Raw genomic sequence first — 24,301 nt, forward strand, 5'->3', positions numbered from 1 at the left:
CATTAGATCAGCCACAGCTTGCTAATTCCCTCAAACCTCTCCTCTCATCCTTCTCCTCCTTTTCCTGCCCTGACCAATCTATCTTCCACCCTTACATCCATCCTTGACAATCTGGCCCCTCTTACCATAGCTCGGAAATCACACACTCATCCTCAGCCCTGGCATACTCCTCTAATACTTCTATACATAGACTTTGTGTTTATGGGTACCATATAAAATATGAATGCACAATGCCCTTATATCTACAGGAGGAGGACAGTATTTCGGGAGGCAAAAAAGCGTTTTAAGTCCAGCGCTTTATACACTATAAACCCTTTATTTTCTGCTTATATCTATTAGCACTGGTACAAATTGTGCACTTTAACAGCTACCGCTCTAAGAGGGTATCTATGGTCACATATGTATGATTACAGCGACCTCTGATATAACCGTCTATGTCCTGTACAATACAGGATTAGTGCTGAATGTTTTTTCTATTTAAGTCATATTCCTATGCTGAATATTTGTATAAAATAATCTGAAATTAAGCTCATTTTAAGAATGGCCACTATGTTCTCAGGTTAAACTTATATGCCTTATAGCCAAATGGCATAGTGTTGGTATGCTCTGAATGCTTACATGAAGATTTAGACATTATATGTGGAAGTCAACACACTGTAATATATCACAATATATTACAGTTATTCATACCTAGGTGTGGAATAACTCAGAGCTCTACCTTCCATAACCCTGACCATCGTTTTGGCTAGACCAGTTGGTATTAACCACTGGTACTCCAACACTAGCTTACCTCTCTCTTTGCCATAATGTTGTATGCACCAACCATGTCTCTAACAATACAATGTTGCTAGGGATTCAATCACAATGTTGAATCAAACACATGCCTAAAGGTTTGGGACACTCATATATTAATACTGCAATTCAACTTAGTATTACATACACCAATTATCCATGCTGGTTTATGTAGTTATGTACCAATAATAATTGACTTTTGAGTTATATCCTAACCATTATATATTGCATTTAATATTAAAAATTGCATTCTACAATATCTGGCATATTTATATTGTGCACTTATTCAGTAATCGCCAACTAACATTTTGCGGTTACATCAAGAGATCACTTTTATGTGTACCTTTCAATGATTAAGATCCCGACACGCCAATGATGAGGATATGTGGAGAGTAATTATATTTTACTAAAAACATCACTGATAAATAACAGAGATTTATATTTGACTGTGTTGACTTTGAGTTTAACTCTCCTCAGAATAACCACCACTGTGTTAATGTGTGGATGCTATACCGATTAGGTGCTAATTAATTAAGAGCCCAATTGTTACTCTTGCATATAACTGAAGGTATTATCATATCTCTAGCTTTATACGTCTGCTAGTGATGTCCTTTTAGTTAGGCATAATTATTGGTCATTTATAAAGTCACTAATTTCTAAATAAACCATCGCACACCACTGTATTATCAGCATTAGCTATCTTCTATCACATTTAATCGGTCCCTGGTCATAATTTTAATTTGCACCCTGATTTTTAATTCAATTCCAATAAAGGTTATATTTTAATATTTTAGATAATTTGACGAATTGTCCTTTTTCACAACATAATTTTGTAGAATTTTTTTTTCTGGACTCTAGAGTGCTATTTGTGTATACTTAGGTGGGTTTCATCCCTCCATTCTTTTTGTCTAATAGTTTTGTACACAGCACTCCCCCTTAACTCTACAGTGATAAATTTGTAGATTTCACAATTAGGCAGCAGTCCTCATATACTCCTGGTAGTACCATTGGTTTTTCTTGCCTATTCCTCTGACACGGTACCTACACAGATGTTCCCATACTGCTGAGCGGTACTGAAGAAAATCTTGGAGTTCAGCTTATTTTCTTCATTACAAATTTATTTTGAACTCCTACAATTCTGCCCTTAATCTCTATAAGCAATATTAATTCTCTACTCATATATCTACTCTTTCTTCAAACCCAAAATGTCTGTTCTCCACTTTCAATACTCTTCTTTGCCCACCCCCGCATCCTAATACAACTTCCTGTCAGCTCAAGACTTTGCCAGCCACTTCAATAACAAAATCGAGTCCATCAAAAACTAAATCAGCTCTCAACATACTTACATTCTCTCACCCCTCAAACGCTTGCAATCAACCACAACCCACATAGCCATAAACTTAGCTCTTTCTCCCCTGTTGCTGAGGAAGAAGTTTCTACACTTATACTGTGCTCTCACCTCACTACCTGTCCCCTAGACCTCATCCCCTTACAGCTACTCCCTTCCCTCTCTTCCACCCTTACCCTTATACTCACACACATTTTCAACCTCTCCCTCAGCACCAGTATATTTCCCTCATCTCTGAAACATGCACTGATCACACCTATTCTCAGAAAACCTTTACTTGATTCATCCTCCCCATCCAACTACCACCCTGTTTCCCTCCTCCCTCTTGCCTCAAAGCTTCTCGAAAAGCTAGTATATGCACGCCTAGCCCATTTCCCTAAATTAAACTCCATCCTTGACCCACTGCAATCTGGATTTCGTCCCCATCACTCCATAGAGGCAGCAATCGTTAAGGTTACCAATGACCTACTTATAGAAAAATCAAAAGACCACTTCTCTCTGCTTATCCTCCTTGATCTGTCCGCAGCCTTTGATACTGTTGACTACCCTCTTTTGCTCCAAACCCTCCAATCCTTTGGGAATTGTGGCACAACCCTCTTGTGGTTCTCTTCCTACCTGTCAAACCGTACCTTTAGTTTAGCCTTCTCTGGGGCCTCCTCTTCCCACGTCACCACTTTCTTTTGGGGTACCACAAGGCTCTGTCCTTGGTCCCCTTCTCTTCTCAATCTACACGTCATTATTAGGTCCCCTAATTAAGTCCCACGGTTTCCAATATCATTTGTATGCTGACGACACCCAAATCTACTTCTCTACACCAGACCTATCTCCTCCCTTGCTAACCCGTGTCACTAACTGTCTTTCTCACATCTCTTCCTTGATGTTCTCTCACTACCTCAAGCTTAATCTCTCCAAAACTGAGCTCCTAATTTCCCCCTTCTTCCAAAATCTCCACCCCCATTCTCTCTATAACTGTCGACAACTCCATTGTTACCCCTACCTTGCATGCCCAATGTCTTGGGGTCACATTTTCCTCAGATATTTCTTTCACTCCTCACATTCAGTCCTTGGCTAAAGCCTGCCAATTCCACATTAAAAACATCTCTAAAATTAGACATTTCCTTACACAAGACACAACTAAGATTTTAATCCACTCTCTCATCCACTCTGTCCTATCTGGTTTTCCCAGCTGCTGCCTAGCTCTTTTACAATCCATAATAAATGCCTCTGCCAGGCTCATCTTCCTTACATGTCGCTCTTCATCTGCTGCACCTCTCTGCCAATCCCTTCACTGGCTTCCTCTTGCCTCCAGGATTAAACACAAAATTTCCACTCTGACTTACAAAGCCTTCAACTGTACTGTTTCCCTCCCCCCCCCCATATCTCAGACCTTGTCTCCAGATACTTTCCCTCCCATCCCCTTCGCTCTGTTCATGACCTCTTACTCTCCTCCTCTCGTTACCTCCTCACACTCCCATTTACGGGACTTCTCAAGACTGGCTCCCATCTTGTTGAACTCTCTGCCTCGCTCCACAAGACTCTCCCCTATTTTTTAAAGCTTCAAGCACTCCCTAAAGACTCTACTGTTTAGGGGTGCATACAACCTACATTAACCTTTCTTTATACCAGTTCCTCTCCCCCATTGCTATCCCCTGAACCCCTGAACCCCCTTAGCATGTAAGCCTAAGAGTCCAGCTGTTTGATTTTTAAACAACAGACTCAACTGGGATTTTGTTTAGAACATGGATAATTTGCTTAAATTTAGAGCATTTTATTATGAATACTTTGCTTTGAAATTACAAACTATAATATCTATAATATTTTATTCAACAGTTTAGGTGACAAACAAAGTAAAGCATGTTAGACCAGTGCTGTAATTGATGATGCCATATATAATAGCACATTAATTTCAATGTCTTTGTTGTTAGGATCTAATTCTGAGGGTGCAGAGTTTATCTTAAGAATTTTATGACATTTGTACATTTGAGCAACAAGTAAATTTAATCATTTACAGGCTTTTGTGCAGCTAAACCTAAATGTTGATTGTGATACTTTTTTTATTCTTTTTTACTTACGTTGTAGTTACTAACAGACTTGTGCTTACGCTTTAAAATGCACGCTGGCAATTTTCCTAAAGTAAATGGAATGTCAAGGATCTATTCATTTTTATTTTTATGGGGATATAGAGAATGATGTTTGCAGAGACGAAGTAAGGTAGACAGAAAAAAACAGATGATTGAAAAATTATTGGAAATGAAAGAGATGAGCTAGAAAGAACAGATGAATGAGGATTTCATGTGGGCCCCAGAAGAATGTATTATTAATGTCCTTAATAATGCATCAATGTGCATAAGATACTTGAGTAGATGGGAAGATGTAAAACAGACGAGCTGATGTCTGCTTGATGAAGAAATCATTCATTGTGAAATAGGTTTGTGTAACAAAGCATTTCAGTTATGGAAGTTCTAGTCACAATAATTGATGCACATAAACCCAAAGGCTATGTGGTATAGGATCTAGTAGTCAAAATTAGAATATTCACAGTTTTTGTAATAAGTACAATGCTACAACATGTCCAAATGTTTGGTTCTAAGTCATACACACTATTCAGTTTATTAAGTAGCAATATTCTGAGGAAAAATGGAAGGACAATTTGGAGAATATAGCAGACTTAAAGGGATATAAAACTCAAATTCGCATGAGTGTATTTCAGTTCTAAAAAAAAAAAAAAACTGCTAGAGTACAAGTGGAGCACTAATTTAACATTAGCCAACAAATAGGCAAATTTGCCCATTTACAGGAGCATGTTAAATAACCAGCCATTACAAGTGGATGGTTAATGCTACTGAGAGCTCCCAATAACACTTTGTGATTATATTCATTAACCAGAGATCAGAGCGAAAAATGTGTCAGGAGCCTAGCTGCTGAGAGCTTGTCTCTCTCTTTTTTAACCGCTAAACCCTCCTAATAACTCTAAATTGTTTCAGTATGTATGGGGAATCTGCAACATGATGTGCCTTGTATGTATGCCAGTATAGTGAGTTTAATATTAAGTAAGCCCCCACTATAGAAGGGGCTTAAGTAGAGAGAATTAACATTTTGTAAATGTGTATACACCGGCAATTGGACTCAATAGAGAACTATTGAATTATTGATTGTGGTAATACTAGCGTTCTGCTACAATCCCTGTCACAAATTTCTAATAGATAAATATATTTCTATTTGTTATCTCCAGACTAGCCTGATAATTTTACACCTATCTCTACCTTGATAATTGTTCTCTCCACTTGATACATAGGAGCCTATTTATTAAAGGTCTTGTGGACCTGATCCGACAGTGCGGATCAGGTCCGCAAGACCTCGCTGAATGCGGAGAGTGTATGGATTTCCGGCGATTCCTGTCCGCCTCATCAGAGCAGGCGGACAGGGTTATGGAGCAGCGGTCTTTAGACCGCTGCTTCATAACTGCTGTTTCTGGCGAGTCTGAAGACTCGCCAGAAACACGGGCCCACAAGCTCAGTTCAGAGCTTGAAAAATGGGCTCCATTGTATTTGATACAAAGGGGGTAGTTATCAACGTGTCTACTTTTCCTGCCTTCGCCGGCCCAATACGCCCGCCTAAGCTCGCCTCACATCGCCACGCGGACCTGCAAAAATTTGCCTAAGTTATCAAAAAAGCTGTCAAAAAGCCACGCACCAAGTACGGGAGCCCCCCACAACTAAATAAAGTTAGTAATCCCTAAACCGCCGCTCCTAGACCCCGCTGCAACTCTTATAAATGTATTAACCCCTAAACCGCCACTCCTGGACACTGCCGCAACCTACATTAAACCTAGTAACCCCTATCCTGCCCCCCTATACCGTTGCCCTCTATAATAAAGTTATTAACCCCTATCCTGCTGATCCCGCACCTCGCCGCAACTAAATAAATAGTTTAACCCCTAAATCGCCGCTCCAAGACCCCGCCGCAACCTATATTAAACTTATTAACCCCTAATCTGCCCCCCTACACCGTCGCCACCTATAATAAATTTATTAACCCCTATCCTGCCCCCCACTACACCGCCGCCACTGTAATAAAATTTTTAATCCCTAAACCTAAGTCTAACCCTAACCCTAACACCCCCTAACTTAAATATTAATTAAATAAATCTAAATAATATTTCTCTTATCAAATAAATTAATCCTATTTAAAACCAAATACTTACCTTTAAAATAAACCCTAATATAGCTACAATATAAATAATAATTATATTGTAGCTATGTTAGGATTTATTTTTATTTTACAGGCAAATTTCAAAGAGAAATTTACCTGTAAAATAAAAACTAACCTAAGTTACAATTACACCTAACACTACACTATACTTTAATAAATTTTTCCTATTTAAAACTAAATACTTACCTGTAAAATAAACCCTAAGATAGCTACAATATAATTAATAATTACATTGTAGCTATCTTAGGATTTATATTTATTTTACAGGTAACTTTGTATTTATTTTAGCTAGTTTGAATAGTTATTAAATAGTTATTAACTATTTAATAACTACCTAGCTAAAAGAAAAAAAAATACCTGTAAAATAAATCCTAACCTATGTTACAATTATACCTAACACTACACTATCATTAAATTAATTAAATAAATTAACTACAAATAACTACAATTAAATACAATTACATAAACTAAAGTACAAAAAATAAAAAAGCTAAGTTACAAAAAATAAAAAAAATAAGTTACAAACATTTAAAAAATATTACAACAATTTTAAGCTACTTACACCTAATCTAAGCCCCCTAATAAAATAACAAAGCCCCCCAAAATAAAAAAAATGCCCTACCCTATTCTAAATTAAAAAAGTTCAAAGCTATTTTACCTTACCAGCCCCATGCCCCAAAGAAAACTGCTCTTTTGCCTGTAAAAGAAAAATACAACCCCCCAACATTAAAACCCACCACCCACATACCCCTAATCTAACCCAAACCCCCCTTAAAAAAACCTAACACTACCCCCCTGAAGATCATCCTACCTTGAGTCGTCTTCAGTCAGCCGAGCAGCGATGGAACCGAAGAGGAGATCCGGAGCGGCAGAAGTGATCCTCCAAGGGGCACTGAAGAAGTCTTCCATCCGATGAAGTGATCCTCCAAGCGGCGCTGAAGAAGTCTTCCATCCAATGAAGTGATCCTCCAAGCGGTGCTGAAGAAGTCTTCCATCCGGGCGATGTCGTCTTCCAAGCGGGGTCTTCAATCTTCTTCTTCAGGATCCATCTTCATTCCGCCGACGCGGAACATCCTTCTTTCCCGACGGACTACCGATGAATGAAGGCTCCTTTAAGGGATGTCATCCAAGATGGCGTCCCTTCAATTCCGATTGGCTGATAGGATTCAATCAGCCAATCGGAATTAAGGTAGGAAAAATCTGATTGGCTGATTGAATCAGCCAATCAGATTGAAGTTCAATCCAATTAGCTGATCCAATCAGCCAATCAGATTGAGCTCGCATTCTATTGGCTGTTCCGATCAGCCAATAGAATGCGAGCTGAATCTGATTGGCTGATTCAATCAGCCAATCAGATTTTTCCTACCTTAATTCCAATTGGCTGATAGAATCCTATCAGCCAATCAGAATTGAAGGAACGCCATCTTGGATGACGTCCCTTAAAGGAGCCTTCATTCGTCGGTAGTCCGTCTGGAAAGGAATGAAGATGGATCCTGAAGAAGAAGATTGAAGACCCCGCTTGGAAGATGACATCGCCCGGATCGAAGACTTCTTCAGCGCCGCTTGGAGGATCACTTCATCGGATGGAAGACTTCTTCAGCACCCCTTGGAGGATCACTTCTGCCGCTCCGGATCTCCTCTTCGGTTTCATCGCTGCTCGGCTGAGTGAAGACGACTCAAGGTAGGATGATCTTCAGGGGGGTAGTGTTAGTTTTTTTTTAAGGGGGTTTTGGGTTAGTTTAGGGGTATGTGGGTGGTGGGTTTTAATGTTGGGGGGGTTGTATTTTTCTTTTACAGGCAAAGAGCATTTTTCTTTGGGGCTTGCCCCGCCAAAGGCCCTTTTAAGGGCTGGTAAGGTAAAAGAGCTTTGAACTTTTTTAATTTAGAATAGGGTAGGGCATTTTTTTATTTTGGGGGGCTTTGTTATTTTATTAGGGGGCTAAGATTAGGTGTAAGTAGCTTAAAATTGTTGTAATATTTTTTTAAATGTTTGTAACTTATTTTTTTTTATTTTTGTAACTTAGCTTTTTTATTTTTTGTACTTTAGTTAGTTTATGTAATTGTATTTAATTGTAGTTATTTGTAGTTAATTTATTTAATTAATTTAATGATAGCGTAGTGTTAGGTTTAATTGTAACTTAGGTTAGGATTTATTTTACAGGTAATTTTGTATTTCTTTTAGCTAGGTAGTTATTAAATAGTTAATAACTATTTAATAACTATTCTAACTAACTAAAATAAATACAAAGTTACCTGTAAAATAAATATAAATCCTAAGATAGCTACAATGTAATTATTAATTACATTGTAGCTATCTTAGGGTTTATTTTACAGGTAAGTATTTAGTTTTAAATAGGAATAATTTATTAAAGTATAGTGTAGTGTTAGGTGTAATTGTAACTTAGGTTAGTTTTTATTTTACAGGTAAATTTCTCTTTATTTTAGCTAGGTAAGCTATTAAATAGTTAATAACTATTTAATAGCTATTGTACCTAGTTAAAATAAATTGAAATTTGCCTGTAAAATAAAAATAAATCCTAACATAGCTACAATAAAATTATTATTTATATTGTAGCTATATTAGTTTTTTTTTAAAGGTAAGTATTTAGTTTTAAATAGGATAAATTTAGTTCATAATAGAAATATTATTTAGATTTAATTAATTAATATTTAAGTTAGGGGGTTTTAGGGTTAGTGTTAGACTTAGGTTTAGGGGTTAATAATTTTATTACAGTGGTGGCGGTGTAGTGGGGGGGCAGGATAGGGGTTAATACATTTATTATAGGTGGCGACGGTGTAGGGGGGCAGGATAGAGGTTAATAAATGTAATATAGGTTGCGGCGGGGTCCGGGAGCGGCGGTTTAGGGGTTAATACATATATTATAGTTGCGGTGGGGTCAGGGAGTGACGGTTAAGGGGTTAACATGTTTATTATAGCTTGTGGTGGTCTCCAGGAGCGGCGGTTTAGGGGGTAATAAGTTTATTTAGTTGCGGCGGTGTAGGGGGGACAGATTAGGGGTGATTAGACTCGGGGTACATGTTAGGGTGTTAGGTGTAGACAGCTCCCATAGGAATCAATGGGATGTCGGGCAGCAGCGAACATGAACTTTCGCTTTGGTCAGACTCCCATTGATTCCTATGGGATCCGCCGCCTCCAGGGCTGTGGATTGAAAACCAGGTACGCTGGGCCGTAAAAGTGCCGAGCGTACCTGCTAGTTTTTTGATAACTAGCAAAAGTAGTCAGATTGTGCCGCACTTGTGTGCGGAACATCTGGGGTGACGTAAGAATTGATCTGTGTCGGACTGAGTCCGGCGGATCGAAGCTAACATCACAAAATTCTACTTTTGCCGGTATCTAGGGCTTGATAACTAAGGCGAATCAGCCTCGCCACAAATACGATGCGGAATTCCAGCATATTTGAGGTTGATGGCTTGATAACTACCCTCCATACTGTCTATCTGGTACAATACTTGCCAAGATTAATTTCCCTTCTTCTAAGTATTATTTAGGAGAGTTTTAGTGTTTTTAATTTTTGTACGATTGTATAGTGACTCTGATAAAGATATGGTATGAATGTGTTACTCAGCTCAATAGTTGCTGAAATATAATCTTAAATGTACCTATAAACACATTTCTTAGGGGTAAATCACTTTCTGTTGCTGTTACGTCTTTTGTAATCATCTATGTGTGAGTCTCTCTAGTGCAGTATTACCCCCTTTAGGTGCTCTCTGAGCAAATTTGAATACTTATACTCAGCACCTTTAGGTTATACTTTATTTGTATTACCTTATCCCCCTTTTTTCTGTCTCAGAGTAGATGTTGTGCCTGAAACAGTGATACCTTTTAGTAGATGTGTGTAACAAAAGTGCTTCTACTTATAATTAAAATGAATTCATCTGCATTTTAGTTTGAGCTTTATGTTCCTTTAATGAGAATCTATTTATTATTATTATTACAGTTTTAGTTAATATGGATGAAAGATTAGCACAATTATTTAGTTCTAAGCCCATAAAAAAAGGAATGGAATGCATATTTTCCCTAAAGGTGAATTGTTTACGTATTTTTTGTGAAATGCTACATATTACTTTTTTTCTTCTTTTTTTGTGTGTGTTTTTTGTCCCTTTTCCTGAATATCTCTTTTTTAGCATCATTATCAAACTCAGATCTTAATCAAAAAAAGAAAAAGAAACATAAAATTCCTTTTTTAAGTATTTGCATTTAAAGTTATCCAACACCAACTGGCCCTATTTGAAAAAGTCACTGCCCCCCAACTAAACATCTGCTTGCCAATTATCACCAACTGAAAGCAAGCACTTCCAATAAGTGGTGGTTTGTCTGTGCATCACCAATTTTCTTTACAGAAGTTTTGAAATGATGCTACCTTTTTAGTTTTTCAACCATGAACTGCTATCTTAAGATCATGTCACAGCATCTCAATAGCTTTATGTAAGGACTTTAAATTGACCATTCTGAAATCTTAATTTTGTTTATTTGGGTTCCTGTCTATAGTGGACTTACTTATCTATTTTGGGTTGCTGTCCTGCTATGTAACTCAATAATATTTCAGTTTCAGATCATGGACTGAGCATAATTTAAAGTCCCATCCATGATGGCAAATCTTCTGGGCCCTAAGGCATCCCCACACCATTGTTCTACCACAACCATATTTGTCTGTTGTTATGATGTTCTTATTGCAAAATTATGTTTTTGCTTTATGACAAAATTGAAAAGATTCTTGTCTTTCACTTTTGCCTAGTATGTCCACAAAACATCATTATAGAAGATTAAGGAGTCATTAAAGTGTATTTTTTTTGGGTGCAAATGTGAAAAAAGCACTACTTTTTTCTCACAATTAGCAATGGTTTGTGTCTTGCAGTTATCCGATTAAATCAATTTATCCCAAGTATTTTTCTTATTGTCGAACTATGAATGCTGAACATAGCTGTGGTTAGTTAGATGTTGTCTGGGGTGTTTTTGTGAGTTCTTGAATCAGTTATTTCTTCATCCTTGAATTTTGGTAGACTGGTAATTACTGGGAATATTTACCACTCTTTCAAGTTTTTTTTATTTGGAGATAAGGGTTGTCACTGTGGTTCACTGGAGTCAAAGAGCCTTAGAAATGGCTTTGTACATTTTTTTCAGACTGATATATCGCAACCATATTTTTTTGCATCTTCCGAAATTTATATTGATTGCTGCATAATGTGCTGTAGTTGAGATTTTGTAGCCTTCTTCACATAGATGATTAACCTCTATATAAGTAAAATGTATATTTAGCAGGGCTGGCAGTAATCAATCTTTGGTATGTTTATTTTAATTAAATCCAGTGATCAATTACATTTGGTTAATGGGATTATGTAAGAACTAAGGGGCAATTATTTTTCACACACTGTCAATTGATGCTGGATAAGTTTTGTTCCTTTAAAAAAAACTATTATAATTATATATATATATATATATATATATATATATATATATATATATATATATATATTGTAGGTATTTAACACTAGACAGACAAAAAAGTTTCCCAGCTAGGGAACCTGTCTGTCTTTGCAGTGAGCAGTCAGAGGGTACTGTTCCTCCAATGCCTGCAGTTATCATTGCACAATAAACTTATTGTGCAGCACCTCCCCCTGCTTTTGCACAACCAATCATGAGAATATGGCCTGTCAATCTCCTCCACCTCTAAGGTTAAGATGTAGCAGCCATATAAAGACATACAATTCAAAATGACACTTTGAGAATTCAGCAAGAGCATGCAATTTTAACTTACTTTGAAATTTATATGTATTACAATTTTTCTTGGCTTTCTGGGTTAATGTGCATGTGCTAAAAATTATATGGCAGCATATTATTTGAAACACTTTTGTACCAATGTTAGTGCAGTTTTTAAAAAATAAAAATTCTACTATTTTTATTTTATTAAAGCCACTACAAACATTTTCTGGGGTGCAATTGGGGAACATTTAAAACCAGATTTAATTAACCAGAGGTCTCACTTGTAATGGCAGGTTATTTATTGCGCCTGTAAATGGGTGAATTTGCCCGTTTGCAGGCGTGCAATACATTTTGCTCCACTTGTAATCTAGCCCTTTATAGTTATAAGAACATTCTGGGTTTTTTTAATACAGTAAAATACCAAATGAGTGTAATAGAAAATGGGGAAAACAAAAAAAAGCATAATTAAATATTTTATATTACAATTGCAATGTTTTTAATATCCCTTTAAACGTTACCAGACAAAAGTACCATCATTTTTTTTATTGATTTTAGCGTGCGTTATTGAAATATTAAATATAAATATGACAAATATTAATAATAGTTATTAAAAATCTATATTCTTTAAGATTCATGGAGTAGTGGCACTGGCAATTAGCAAGCATAGAGGCTGCTGAGTTCACACAAACCTGTAGCATTTTTTGTCCCATTCTCTACCAGCCTACGCTTTGTTTACCATTATATTCTATAACAATGGATTCCTCTAGGGTGATTATTTTTCCACAGAAATACTTTACATTTATAGTCATATATGTCCATTTAGAAATGAACTATTTTAGCTTGTTTTAATCATTCAAATAATCCATTCCTTACATGTCCCTCTTGGCAATAGCTTCTCCAATAATTAAATAAGCCATGTGGGGCTAAGCAATGTACAAGGCCTTTCACCCTTGCACTGGTAATTAGAAACTAATTAGATTAGCTTGCCATGATTGATTTCTCAAAAAACATGCTGATATGCTAACTTCCCTCTTACAATCTCATTCTCTTGTCATCAAAATAATAATGCAATTTTATAGAAGATATTTATGCAAATCGTCTATATATAGATATATATATATATATATATATATATATATATATAAATATATATACTATTTATGCTATTTATGTGTGTATGTGTATATATATATATATATATATATATATATATATATATATATATATATATATATATATATATATTGTGTGTGTGTATGTATATATATATATATATATATATATATATAGCGTGGAAAATGAACAAAACCTTTAAACCACTTTGTAGGAAAAAAAAAGAAAAGCAAAAGACATATAAATATTATATTTTAGTACTGTATATAGAAGTTTCGTTGTATAATATGTTAACTAACTATACTCTTCTTTTAAATATTGGCAGTCATAAAGAAAAATTGGTCAGACAAAACATCAAGAATACTTACTCAACACCAACATTTTTTGATTTAGGTTATTTGTGAACTACACCAAAGAAACATTTATGGCTAGATTACAAGTGGCGCGCTAATGCATCAGAAAAAGTGTGAGTATTACAAGCTGAAAGTAAATAGCAATTGCATTTTACGTCAGGTCAGTGCGACTGAAAACCTTGCGTAAAGTTACAAAAGTTGCTTAATGTTAAAACACAACATAAATGCATTGTAAATTACAGTAACACTAATAAAGTATGAACACTATCTGAAAAAAATATTCATTAAAATATTTAAAAAAACATAAGGTTCAAGATGTTTGACTGTGAATGGCTATATTGTATATACATACAGTACATACACATGCCTACAAATTTTTATGTATGTATGTTTATATATATATATATATATATATATATATATATGTGTGTGTGTGTGTGTGTTCATATGCATGTATGTATGTGTTTTACTGCATATATACTGTACTTATCTCACATTCCAATTTTCTTCACTTACAACTTAATGTCATTTTTATTGTAAATATATATGTATATATATATATATATATATATATATATATATATAAACCCATACCTATATATCTATTGCTATAGATATATTGGTATAGATATATATTTTACTATACCATTATCAGATATATATAGAAATATATATTTAATAATAAAAAATTACATTATTATCTATGTGAAGAACATTGGAATGTAAAATAAGCATATCACTGTTTTTGGCTTTAGGTCTAATGCAGTGTTGGGTTAGCATGCAGGACAAATAGCTAACCCCAGTGTGCACTATTGAAATATTAAATATAAACATGAAAATATGATTAATAGCTATTAAAAATATATATGCATACAGTAATATATATATATATATATATATATATATATATATATATATATATATATATATTCTACTGATTATTTACCATTTTTTACAGTACATAAAATATTTTTTAATAATTATTATTAATAGTTTTAAATATTTTATATGTAATAATTCAATAGCATGCTTTGAGGTTAGCAATTCTTCATGCCCACACACATATCCTGTAATAAGTAGATTAGTAGATAAAAAACAAATCACATATCAGGCATGTGCTTAATTATCTTATTAGTTACCCGATTACCAAATTATTGAAAATGTATTTTTTTCATCAATAGCATGAAGATCCTATTTAATATATAGTGTACATCTGTTCTGCCAATATATATTAATTTAAAGTTCATGCAATTTGGCAGTCATATTGGAAATAAAAGAAGCTAAATAAAAAGTTAGAATATTTGATTGTATGATTTATAGAAATACTCACTAAGGGCCAGTTTACAAGTGGCACACTATTTAGCGCTTTCACTTGAGTGTAAACATTGGTAGAAGTAATCTTTTTGCGTGCGTTGAGTAGTGCAATTATTACAAGTTTAAAGTAAAACATTTGTGTATGAGCAAAACGCAACATGCACTAACCAAAGGACTTCCAGTCTCGTGATCGTGTTAATGTCAAGGGAGGTCAAAGGAGAACGCAGAAAAATTGCTTGTGCGCTAACCCGATAGGAGTTATTAATATTTCACATTTCAATGTACTTGACATACAGAACAATGTAATTGTTATTGCAAATATAGATTTCTATATATATATCTGTTTATACTTATAACTTTATTTTTTTTTACTTCGCATTTACTTATTACCTGTAATACAAGTTTAATTTAACTTGCACAAACGATATCTCTCACACACAAACAATAGTGCTCCACTCGTAATCTGGCCCAAAATGTTTATTGTTAAAAATTAGAGACAATTTTTTTAAATTCTTGCAATTATATAAATAATTAAATCTCTACTGATTGATGTAAGAATGAACAATGACCTAATACAGTTAGCCTAGAAGAAATATTTCATATATCATAACAATTTTCACATTGTATACATTTTTAAAATTGTCATACTTTTTGTATTGTGACAACGCCTTCCTGTGTATCTTTATCAACAGAAATTTTGAAAACACCATTGCCGTCACCATCCACAATCTTATATTCCATTTCTGCATTTGGTCCCACATCAGGATCAGCTGCTTTTATTTTAGCCACTGTAGCGCCAACTGGCAAGGATTCTGGAACATAATACTGATCAGACCCTGTAGGTATAAATAAAAAAATATATATTATATAGTATAGTAATTAGAACAATATTTATAGAAAAAAGATTTGTGGAAAAGATTTATGTATTATTTGCAAAATATATATTTTTTAATAATTTTTTTTTATCTATTGTAAATATTACAATAAAAGGGTATATAAAATAAATATGTGTGCTTTAAATGGTTATTTAACTAAAATGTGTTGATTTTTAATAAACTGAAAGGAAGAGCAGGTTTCTTTGCAACAAATTATAATGGTAGATAGATTATTGGCTGATAAGAATTCCTTCCAATTTATAAATGATATAGGACATATGATTGCTGACATTATACATAATCTGATTCACCCTTCCAGACTTAAGGTAATAAATTAAATATGATTAGTTTTATGGACTGGCACCTCGAGTTATGTATGAAAAGTACAAGAGCAAATATTCATAAGTACAATATTAAAACAGACTTTCATATTCTTGAATAAAACAAATATTATTACTATTAGCATTGTGTTCAAAAAGTTTTTCATTTTCTTTAACTAGAAGGAATAATCACAGTATGTATTATAAATAGAATGTGTCCATCAACTTCAAAATTCTCTTTCCAGGCAGAGAAAGTTCTATCTAACACCAGATACTGTTCTCTATAGGGGTAAACTGAGAAGGAGAATCATATAATGTGATTCTTAATATCGCAAAACCTATAATTAGTCACTATGCATTTACATAAGTAAACAACAGAATATAGTTTTAGTGACTGACCCATACTCTGCTTATATGTTATGATAGCACACTATGTTTCTGTCACAGTCACTTCTTATGGCTCCTATCCCTAGGCACCCTATCAATGTGCTTCCTTCCTTTCAATTACAAGATATAAATTAATACATTTACATAAGAGATTGCTAAACACCTCTGTATTCTCAACAGAATGTTACAAATTCTGTTCCTTCATAAAAAGTCATCAGAGAGCCCGCATTGTTCTCTGTATTTACCCTTTCTTAGCCAAATGGAATCTGTATCTTAACTTCAATTTTTCAAAAGTTCCCCAATGGAAAGGAGAGACCTCAACTGTACTGAGCCTGTAAGTGGCGTCTACTCACTGTTCCATCTCACTATGCACCTTACAGTATCAATAATCCATCCACACAGCAATTAATCCTAAAAGATTACCAGTCTCTTAGTTTTAAATTTGGCTGTTGAATATTCTTAACATAAAAAAATATGGTCATTCCCACTAGTTATTCAGAATAACCAATTTGAAGTATGGTTGATGGGCTTGCTGTCAAAACTGAGCACTCTTCTGACTGGGTAGCCCATGAGCCTTGCTTACGGACCAGAGTGTAGTCAAATGAACAGTAACAGGATCATGTTGCTGCAATGATAAATACTATTGCTATTGTGTCACAGAGACTACCAAAGATTTAAACAAATATTTTAACAAATACTTGGCAGCTGTCACAATAAATGAGCTGTATTGTTTTGTAATGTGTGTGAGCTAGCACAAACTACTCTGTCACTATCAATGCATAACTCTGTCAGGATAAGATAGGATGGAATAAATAGACAGACAGACAGACAGACAGACAGACAGACAGACAGATAGATAGATAGATAGATAGATAGATAGATAGATGATAGATAGATAGATGATAGATAGTTCTGTGTGTTTGTGGGTAAAGTTTTTGTTAACTTTTAACTTTGTCACTTGTCACACTCTCTCATATAATTTTTCACATTATTATGCTAACTGAGTATCCAGACAGTACTGCATTTTAATTTTGACCTTTTAGCTACAGCCAAATCCATTATCTCTCATTTCATTATAACAAATGTTTTTAACACAAATAATTTCTACAAGGGCAAGACATAACAATCTGAATCAGGTGTAGGGCTTTTTTTTCATATGTAATCCCTGCATTTTAATTTGAATATGTAATTTTTGTACATGTTTAACATGTATGTTATCAAGTACATACTTTCACAGTTTGAATGCAACTGTATAGGTGTATCCATGCATTTAAAGTGATGGCAAAGTATTACAAATAAAAGAGACTTTATGTCAGGAAGTATAAAATACTTCATGCTGAAAGTTCCTTTATTTGCCTATAGTGTATGCCGTGCTGAGCACTCAGGCCTCCCTTGGCAGAACTCTATTTTTTCAATCAGGTGACGTTTCCATCTCTTAGCCAATAGCCGCATGGGCCAATCGCCATTATACCTGATGGCTAGCATGCTATTGGCTAACATCGCCTCATTAATAAAATAGCGTTCTATGGTGGGCAACCTGAGGTGCTAAGCGCAGCATACGCTGAAGGCAAATAAAGGACATTTCAGTTATTTGTAACACTGGTAAATCCTAGTATTTAAAAAATGCTAGGATTTACCATCACTTTAAATATATGTGAAACTGCTGTAACTTTAAAAGTGTGCACTAGTGACAAATGATATTTTTTCTCAGAATGTGTTTGTTTAAAGAAAAAATGGTGCATTAAATTAAATGAATTATAGTACATCTCTTTTATCTCAATACTAGAGCTAAAACAAATTGCTAGCTTTTAAGGAAGGGATGCTTTATAATACAAAACAGCAAACACTTATTCAACATTATAAAAACTACGCACAATTTTCTTTTTTGGTACTTATTGTTTTCCTGCACACATATCAGCAGCTGAAAGAAAGCACTATTAGTTCCATTTATCAAAGCAGGAACCTTATCTCAATCCAAAACCCATTTCTAATCTATTTGTATTTAACTTGGGTGAACTTTGCCTACCTTTTTCAGTGGCATTTCTATCCATTATAAACTTCTGCTAGCTGTGCAGAAATTACCTTTGGTGTTATATTTAAGGACAATGTTTTGCTGATATAGTTACATTTTGTACATCTTAGAAATTCATTGTATTCAAAACAAAGCTTTGTGTTACTAATTGTTAAAATTAATTTTAAAAAAAATAATTTAGTTATGCTTCCCATATTACAAATTAAATATATCAGGCTGATTTACTTTGCTTTTACATTTATTAGTAATAACATTAAGAAACTGGATTTTCTCACATTTTCAAGTGGAACTATTTTGCTGAAGGTTTCATTACAACTACAGAGAAAGAGATCAGGGAACATGGCCTAAAGATAAGTCTTCCATCTTGAAAAAGTGTGATACAACAATAAAAACAAATAAACAGGTGCCAACACAATACCAAGGTATTAGTGCACAGGTTTTTCGGCTTGTCCACAAACAAACAGAGGGAGGAGGTACTTATCCAAAAACCTGTGTCAATCACAGGTATGCATTAAGGGACAAAACAGAGAATTAGGTATTACCACTAATGTGATTAATTTCTCTTCATACACTCTAAATGACATAGAGGAAAGGGTTCTCAGCTATGGTCTAGGCTTTTGTCCCACTCATAATTTTAACCTGTTCAACACCATTTTAGATGTTAACAAGTTTATCAGGAAACTGACCCTCAGAAAACATTTTTCTGATGATAGTGTAACCAATCCACAACATTCCATTCCAACTAATTCTGAATACACATTTCAGGATGCTTGTGATGCAATCTTGTTAGAAGGATTAGAAAGAGAATCTTTATACCCAATTGAACAGGAAGAATCTAGAGTTTACCCTAGATTCAAGCCTGATTCAAACTTTTACCCTATACTAAGCAGGGGTAATGCCTTGGAGTTATATCACAAGAGAGTTGTAGAAGATCTAACTAACTTACACTACAGAACGACACAAACTAAGAGCAATCTATCAGCCATTGAAAATCAGGCAGTTACCACATTAAGTAATAATGAGAATCTGGTCATCCGCCAATCAGACAAGGGACGTAGCATTGTGGTAATGGATCGAATAGACTACACAACTGAAGCCTATCATCAGCTAAGGGATCCAGAAACATATCAAGTTTTGCATAGGAACCCTACTTTTCTTTTTCAAAACAAATTGAGATCTTTGGTAGATGATGAAGTGGCTTTAGGGATCATTGATAGGGATACCCACAAATACTTGGTGGTTGAACACCCTGTGGTCCCGATTTTCCATCATCTGCCAAAAGTCCATAAAAGTACTGACAATGTTAAAGGCCGCCCCATTGTTTCGGGGATTGGGTCTCTCCTAAGCCCTTTGTCTGAATGGCTGGATAACATCCTTCAAAGATCAGTATGAGGCATTTACAGTTATCTAAGAGACACCACCCATGTCTTGTCGTTACTCAGGGAAGTTCAGTGGCAGGAACACTACAGATGGCTCACGATTGATGTCGTGTCATTATACTCCAGCATACCCCACAACAAGGCTCTCCTGGCCATTGAATTTTTCTTAGAGTTGGACAATGACATGGCTGATACCCATAAAGAATGTGTCCTACGTGTAACTAGATTTCTCTTAGAACATAAGTTTTTCATGTTTGAGGGGCAGTACTACTTACAACTAAGAGGCACTGCGATGGGGGCAAAATTTGCCCCCTCGTATGCGAACATTTTTATGGGCTGGTTAGAGTCCAAATTCGTGTACTTGGATACCAATCCAATGAGGGATAATATTGCTTTCTATAAAAGATTTATAGATGATCTTTTGATCATCTGGAGATCAAGTGAAAAAGATGCTGAACAATTTGTTCAGTACCTCAATGAACAAGACACAGGAGTCACCTTTACATATGAATGGAACAAAGAAAAAACATGCTTTTTGGATGTTGAACTTTTGGGATCATTGTTGACTAGTGAGATTAAAACCAATCTGTACCGTAAAAAGATTGCTGGTAACACTTTACTGCACGCCAAAAGTGCACACCCAAAGCATGTTTTCAAAGGAATAGTCAAGAGCCAGTTTATCAGAGCTAAGAGAATCTGCTCTGATAGGGCTGACTATGTTGCACAAAGCACAGATCTTAAGCAAAGGTTTAAAGCCAGAGGCTACTCCAAAAAACAAGTAAACAAAATTTGTAGAGAAGTAGATAGCGTTGATAGGAATACCACTCTATCTAGTAAACCAACAAAATTGACTACTAAACAACCGATTTTCATCACTAAGTACTCATCCCAGTATCCTGAGGTATGTAGTATTATCAAAAAATATTTCCCAATTCTGTATGGAGATAAGAAGCTTAAGGCAGTAGTTGAAGATGGTTGCAAATGTGTCTTTTCAAGAAACCTAACCATGGGCAATATTCTCTCACCTAGCTATCTGAAAGCTACCAACAGAGATAGCTCTTGGCTGTCAGCAAATGGCACATTCCGTTGTGGTCATGCACGATGTAAATCCTGCGATTTTCTTTCAACTGGGAAAGAGTTTTACTCCTGTGTCACAGGACAAACTTTTCTCACTAAAGGCTGTGTCATTTGTTCCACACCTTATGTGATTTACTTGATTGAATGTACAGAACATAAATTGCAATATGTTGGAATGACCAGTCGCGATGTCAGAACCCATATAAGAGAACACCTGGGTTATATCACCAATGAAAAGAGATGTTCAGCTCTATCAAGACACTTTTTAGATGTTCACCATCAGAATACCAACACATTTAGATGGAGAGCAATTGAACATGTAAAAAATTCCAGCAGAGGAGGAGATAGGGATAGACTCCTCTCTAAACAAGAGATTTACTGGATTTTTAAATTGGATACTCAAATACCCAAAGGCTTAAATTCTGAATTTGATGTCATTAATTATTGGTAATAGGGACTCATCCTCATACCTAAGTTTTTTAACTTTTGTATCTATAATTTAATGAACAGAAATTCTAAAGAGAACAAGAGGAATAATCTAACATGCCACTTTAGCATCCTAAGCAGTGATACACAGTGACATGTTAATGACAATTTAGCTTGTAGCTTGGGGCATAGAACTATCTTTTTATAAATAACAACAAAAGAAAACTCAGTTTTTTAACTGAGTGCACCAGTCTTTACAAGTAGTAATCACTTACAGCATTAGTACATCAACACCCTTCTTACATTCTATACTATGCATATATATATATATATACTTATGTCCAATGCCACGTTCATGTCAGGGATTGCTTTTTACACATATATCTTATTGGATCTATGAGAGTTGCTTTGAATGGTGTTTAATTTATACAAATATGTACTCTCTGTTTGATGACACTAGTATTTAAATTGTACTTAGTATTTCAATGCAAACAATCTAAATTGAGAAATGTTTTATGTAATCAAATACTGACAACAATTGCCATTACCTAATATATATATATTTTTTAGGAAACAATGGAATTTTTCCCTGAAATATCTATGATGACATTTTTATGGCATAATGTTTAATAATGAATGTTTGATAATGAATGCCTATCTATCTTTTAATCTAGATGTTTGTTCAATTTTAATTTCATCTGTTCTCCAACGTTTAAATGATATCTAAAATTGCCCCCCAATGTATCATCATTCCATTCAATGGTATTAGTATTTTGTGTTAAAACTTGAGTGTTGACACTTTAGAATAATTAATCACTAATTGTTTGTCCAATGGCTGCTTGACAGCCTCTTTTTAAAGTTTGCAGACATGCTAACCTGTAGGTCTATGAATACGGCACACAGCCGAAACGCGTAAGACCTGTCTGCTGGTCTTATCCCTGTATGTTGGATTTTAAATTTGGAAATAAAGTTTATGTTTTAAGGCACTTTTGAGACTCTTACCGGATCGTTTTCTCCTTTTTCTTCTGTGAACTACAGAGAAACAAACTATAACATTAATTTCAATCAGTCAAAATTCCTAAATGTAGATATCATATGGCAGCTCATGCCTCAGGGGAGTGTGAGTCTGAGGAAGGGGAGTGTGGTAAATTTCATTCTTTCTGAATATGGAGTAGGCAAAGAGCACCACAGCAAAGCTGTTAAGTATCACTTCCCTTCCCACAACCCCCGATCATTCGACCAAAAGACAATGGAGTAAGTAATGCAAGGTGCAAAGGTGCCTGAGTTTTATTAAAAAAATAACTGACTTAAAATAAGGGCGGGACTGTGGACTCACCATATGCGGTAAGAAAGAAATTTATCAGGTAAGCATAAATTTTGTTTTCTTTCCTAAGATACGGTGAGTCCACTGTGTCATAATTTACTGTTGGGAACTAATACCCAAGCTAGAGGACACAGATGACTAGGGAGGGACAAGACAGGTAGACCTTAACAGAAGCCACCACCGCTTGAAGAAATTTTCTCCCAAAAGAAGCCTCAGCCGAGGCAAAAGTACCAAATTTATAAAATTTAGAAAAAGTATGCAAAGAAGACCAAGTTGCAGCCTTGCAAATCAGTTCCACAGAAGCTTCATTTTTGAAAACCCAAGAAGAGAAGACAGCTCTTGTGGAATGAGCCGTAACTCTCTCAGGAGGCTGCTGAGCAGCAGTCCCATAAGCAAAAACAAATTAAACAAATTATACTTCTCAACCAGAGAGAAAGAGAAGTAGCAGAAGCTTTCTGACCTTTATGTTTCAAACAGGGCAGAAGACTGGCGAAAATACTTAGTCGCATGTAAATAAAATTTAAAAACACACACAACATCCAAGTAGTGCTATAAACCTTCTTTGTGAGAATAAGGACTAGGGCATTGAGAAGGAACAGCAATTTCCTGAATAATATTTCTATCCAAAACTACTTTAGGAAGGAAACCTAACTTAGTACAATGAACCGCCTCACCTTATGAAAGATAAGATAAGGTGAATCACACTGTAAGCTGAGAGTTCCGACACTCTCCGAGCAGAAGAGATAGCAATAATAAAACAAAAACTAAGAGATAGAGTGTCTACTTGAGCGCCAACTGTCACCCATAAGCCTGGGAGAGGTGAGCCCTAGCTGTCACCGATAGATAATAATTCCAAATTTTAGGGTACCCAGACGCCAACTCACGGAGGCTAGGTGTATGAAAGTAAAATCAGTTTATTACAGCATCAAATTAAAACAATAAAACTTTAAAACATTCTTTTTGCAATATCATGGATCCACGATAATTAAATAAAACAATAAATGGGTTGTCGATATAGACCACTATAGCCTGGTTATCTATGTGAAACACAATAAAAAAAGCATTGTGATAACGACCTAGCTTGAGCTGATATTTAACCTAGTTGGGTTCCTAGACTAGTGAAAAATTCAGTGAAAACAATTAAAAAATATAAGAATAAAAATAAAAATTAAAAACTTTCTAAACACGTGGACACGTTTGGAGAATCTACTCTCTTTGGAGTTTCAGTTGTTTCACTATCTGCAACACACGACATCAATCGTGAGCCAGCTGTAAGGACCTAGCTTGAGCTGATATTTAACCTAGTTGGGTTCCTAGACTAGTGAAAGATTAAGTGAAAAAAATAAAAAAATATAAAAATTAAAATTAAAATTAAAAATAGAAAATGTGGAAAATATTAAAAAATTATGAAAAGCTGAGAAGAGTTGACAATAAGCCACTCGTAAAAAGTCACGTTGGATCCAAATCCTAGGAATAATGTGTCCAAAGGAATGTGTCCAAAAGGGTTATTTGAATGTGGCAAAAATTACAAACAACTGGGGCTCAAGGAGGAAATAGCTAAGTTCCTGCAAGACAATCGAGAGGGGCAAACGTCCCATCAGATTAGATTTGCGGCCTTGAAAGCCTA

The 24,301-nt window shown here is 35.0% G+C and overlaps 1 protein-coding gene across 2 annotated transcripts in view; it reads right to left on the reverse strand.

Annotated features, from left to right (window-relative positions):
* LOC128660832 (cadherin-7) overlaps window positions 1–24,301 on the reverse strand; it is a 405,660-nt gene that overhangs the window by 153,286 nt on the left and 228,073 nt on the right. For both annotated transcript variants that reach the window (XM_053714878.1, XM_053714879.1), the window contains one exon: window positions 15,503–15,690. In XM_053714878.1, the coding sequence (XP_053570853.1) occupies window positions 15,503–15,690 (188 nt within the window). The remainder of the gene's footprint in view (window positions 1–15,502; window positions 15,691–24,301) is intronic.

This window comes from Bombina bombina, chromosome 5 (genome assembly GCF_027579735.1).
Source record: "Bombina bombina isolate aBomBom1 chromosome 5, aBomBom1.pri, whole genome shotgun sequence".
In the NCBI taxonomy this organism is placed as follows: domain Eukaryota; kingdom Metazoa; phylum Chordata; class Amphibia; order Anura; family Bombinatoridae; genus Bombina; species Bombina bombina.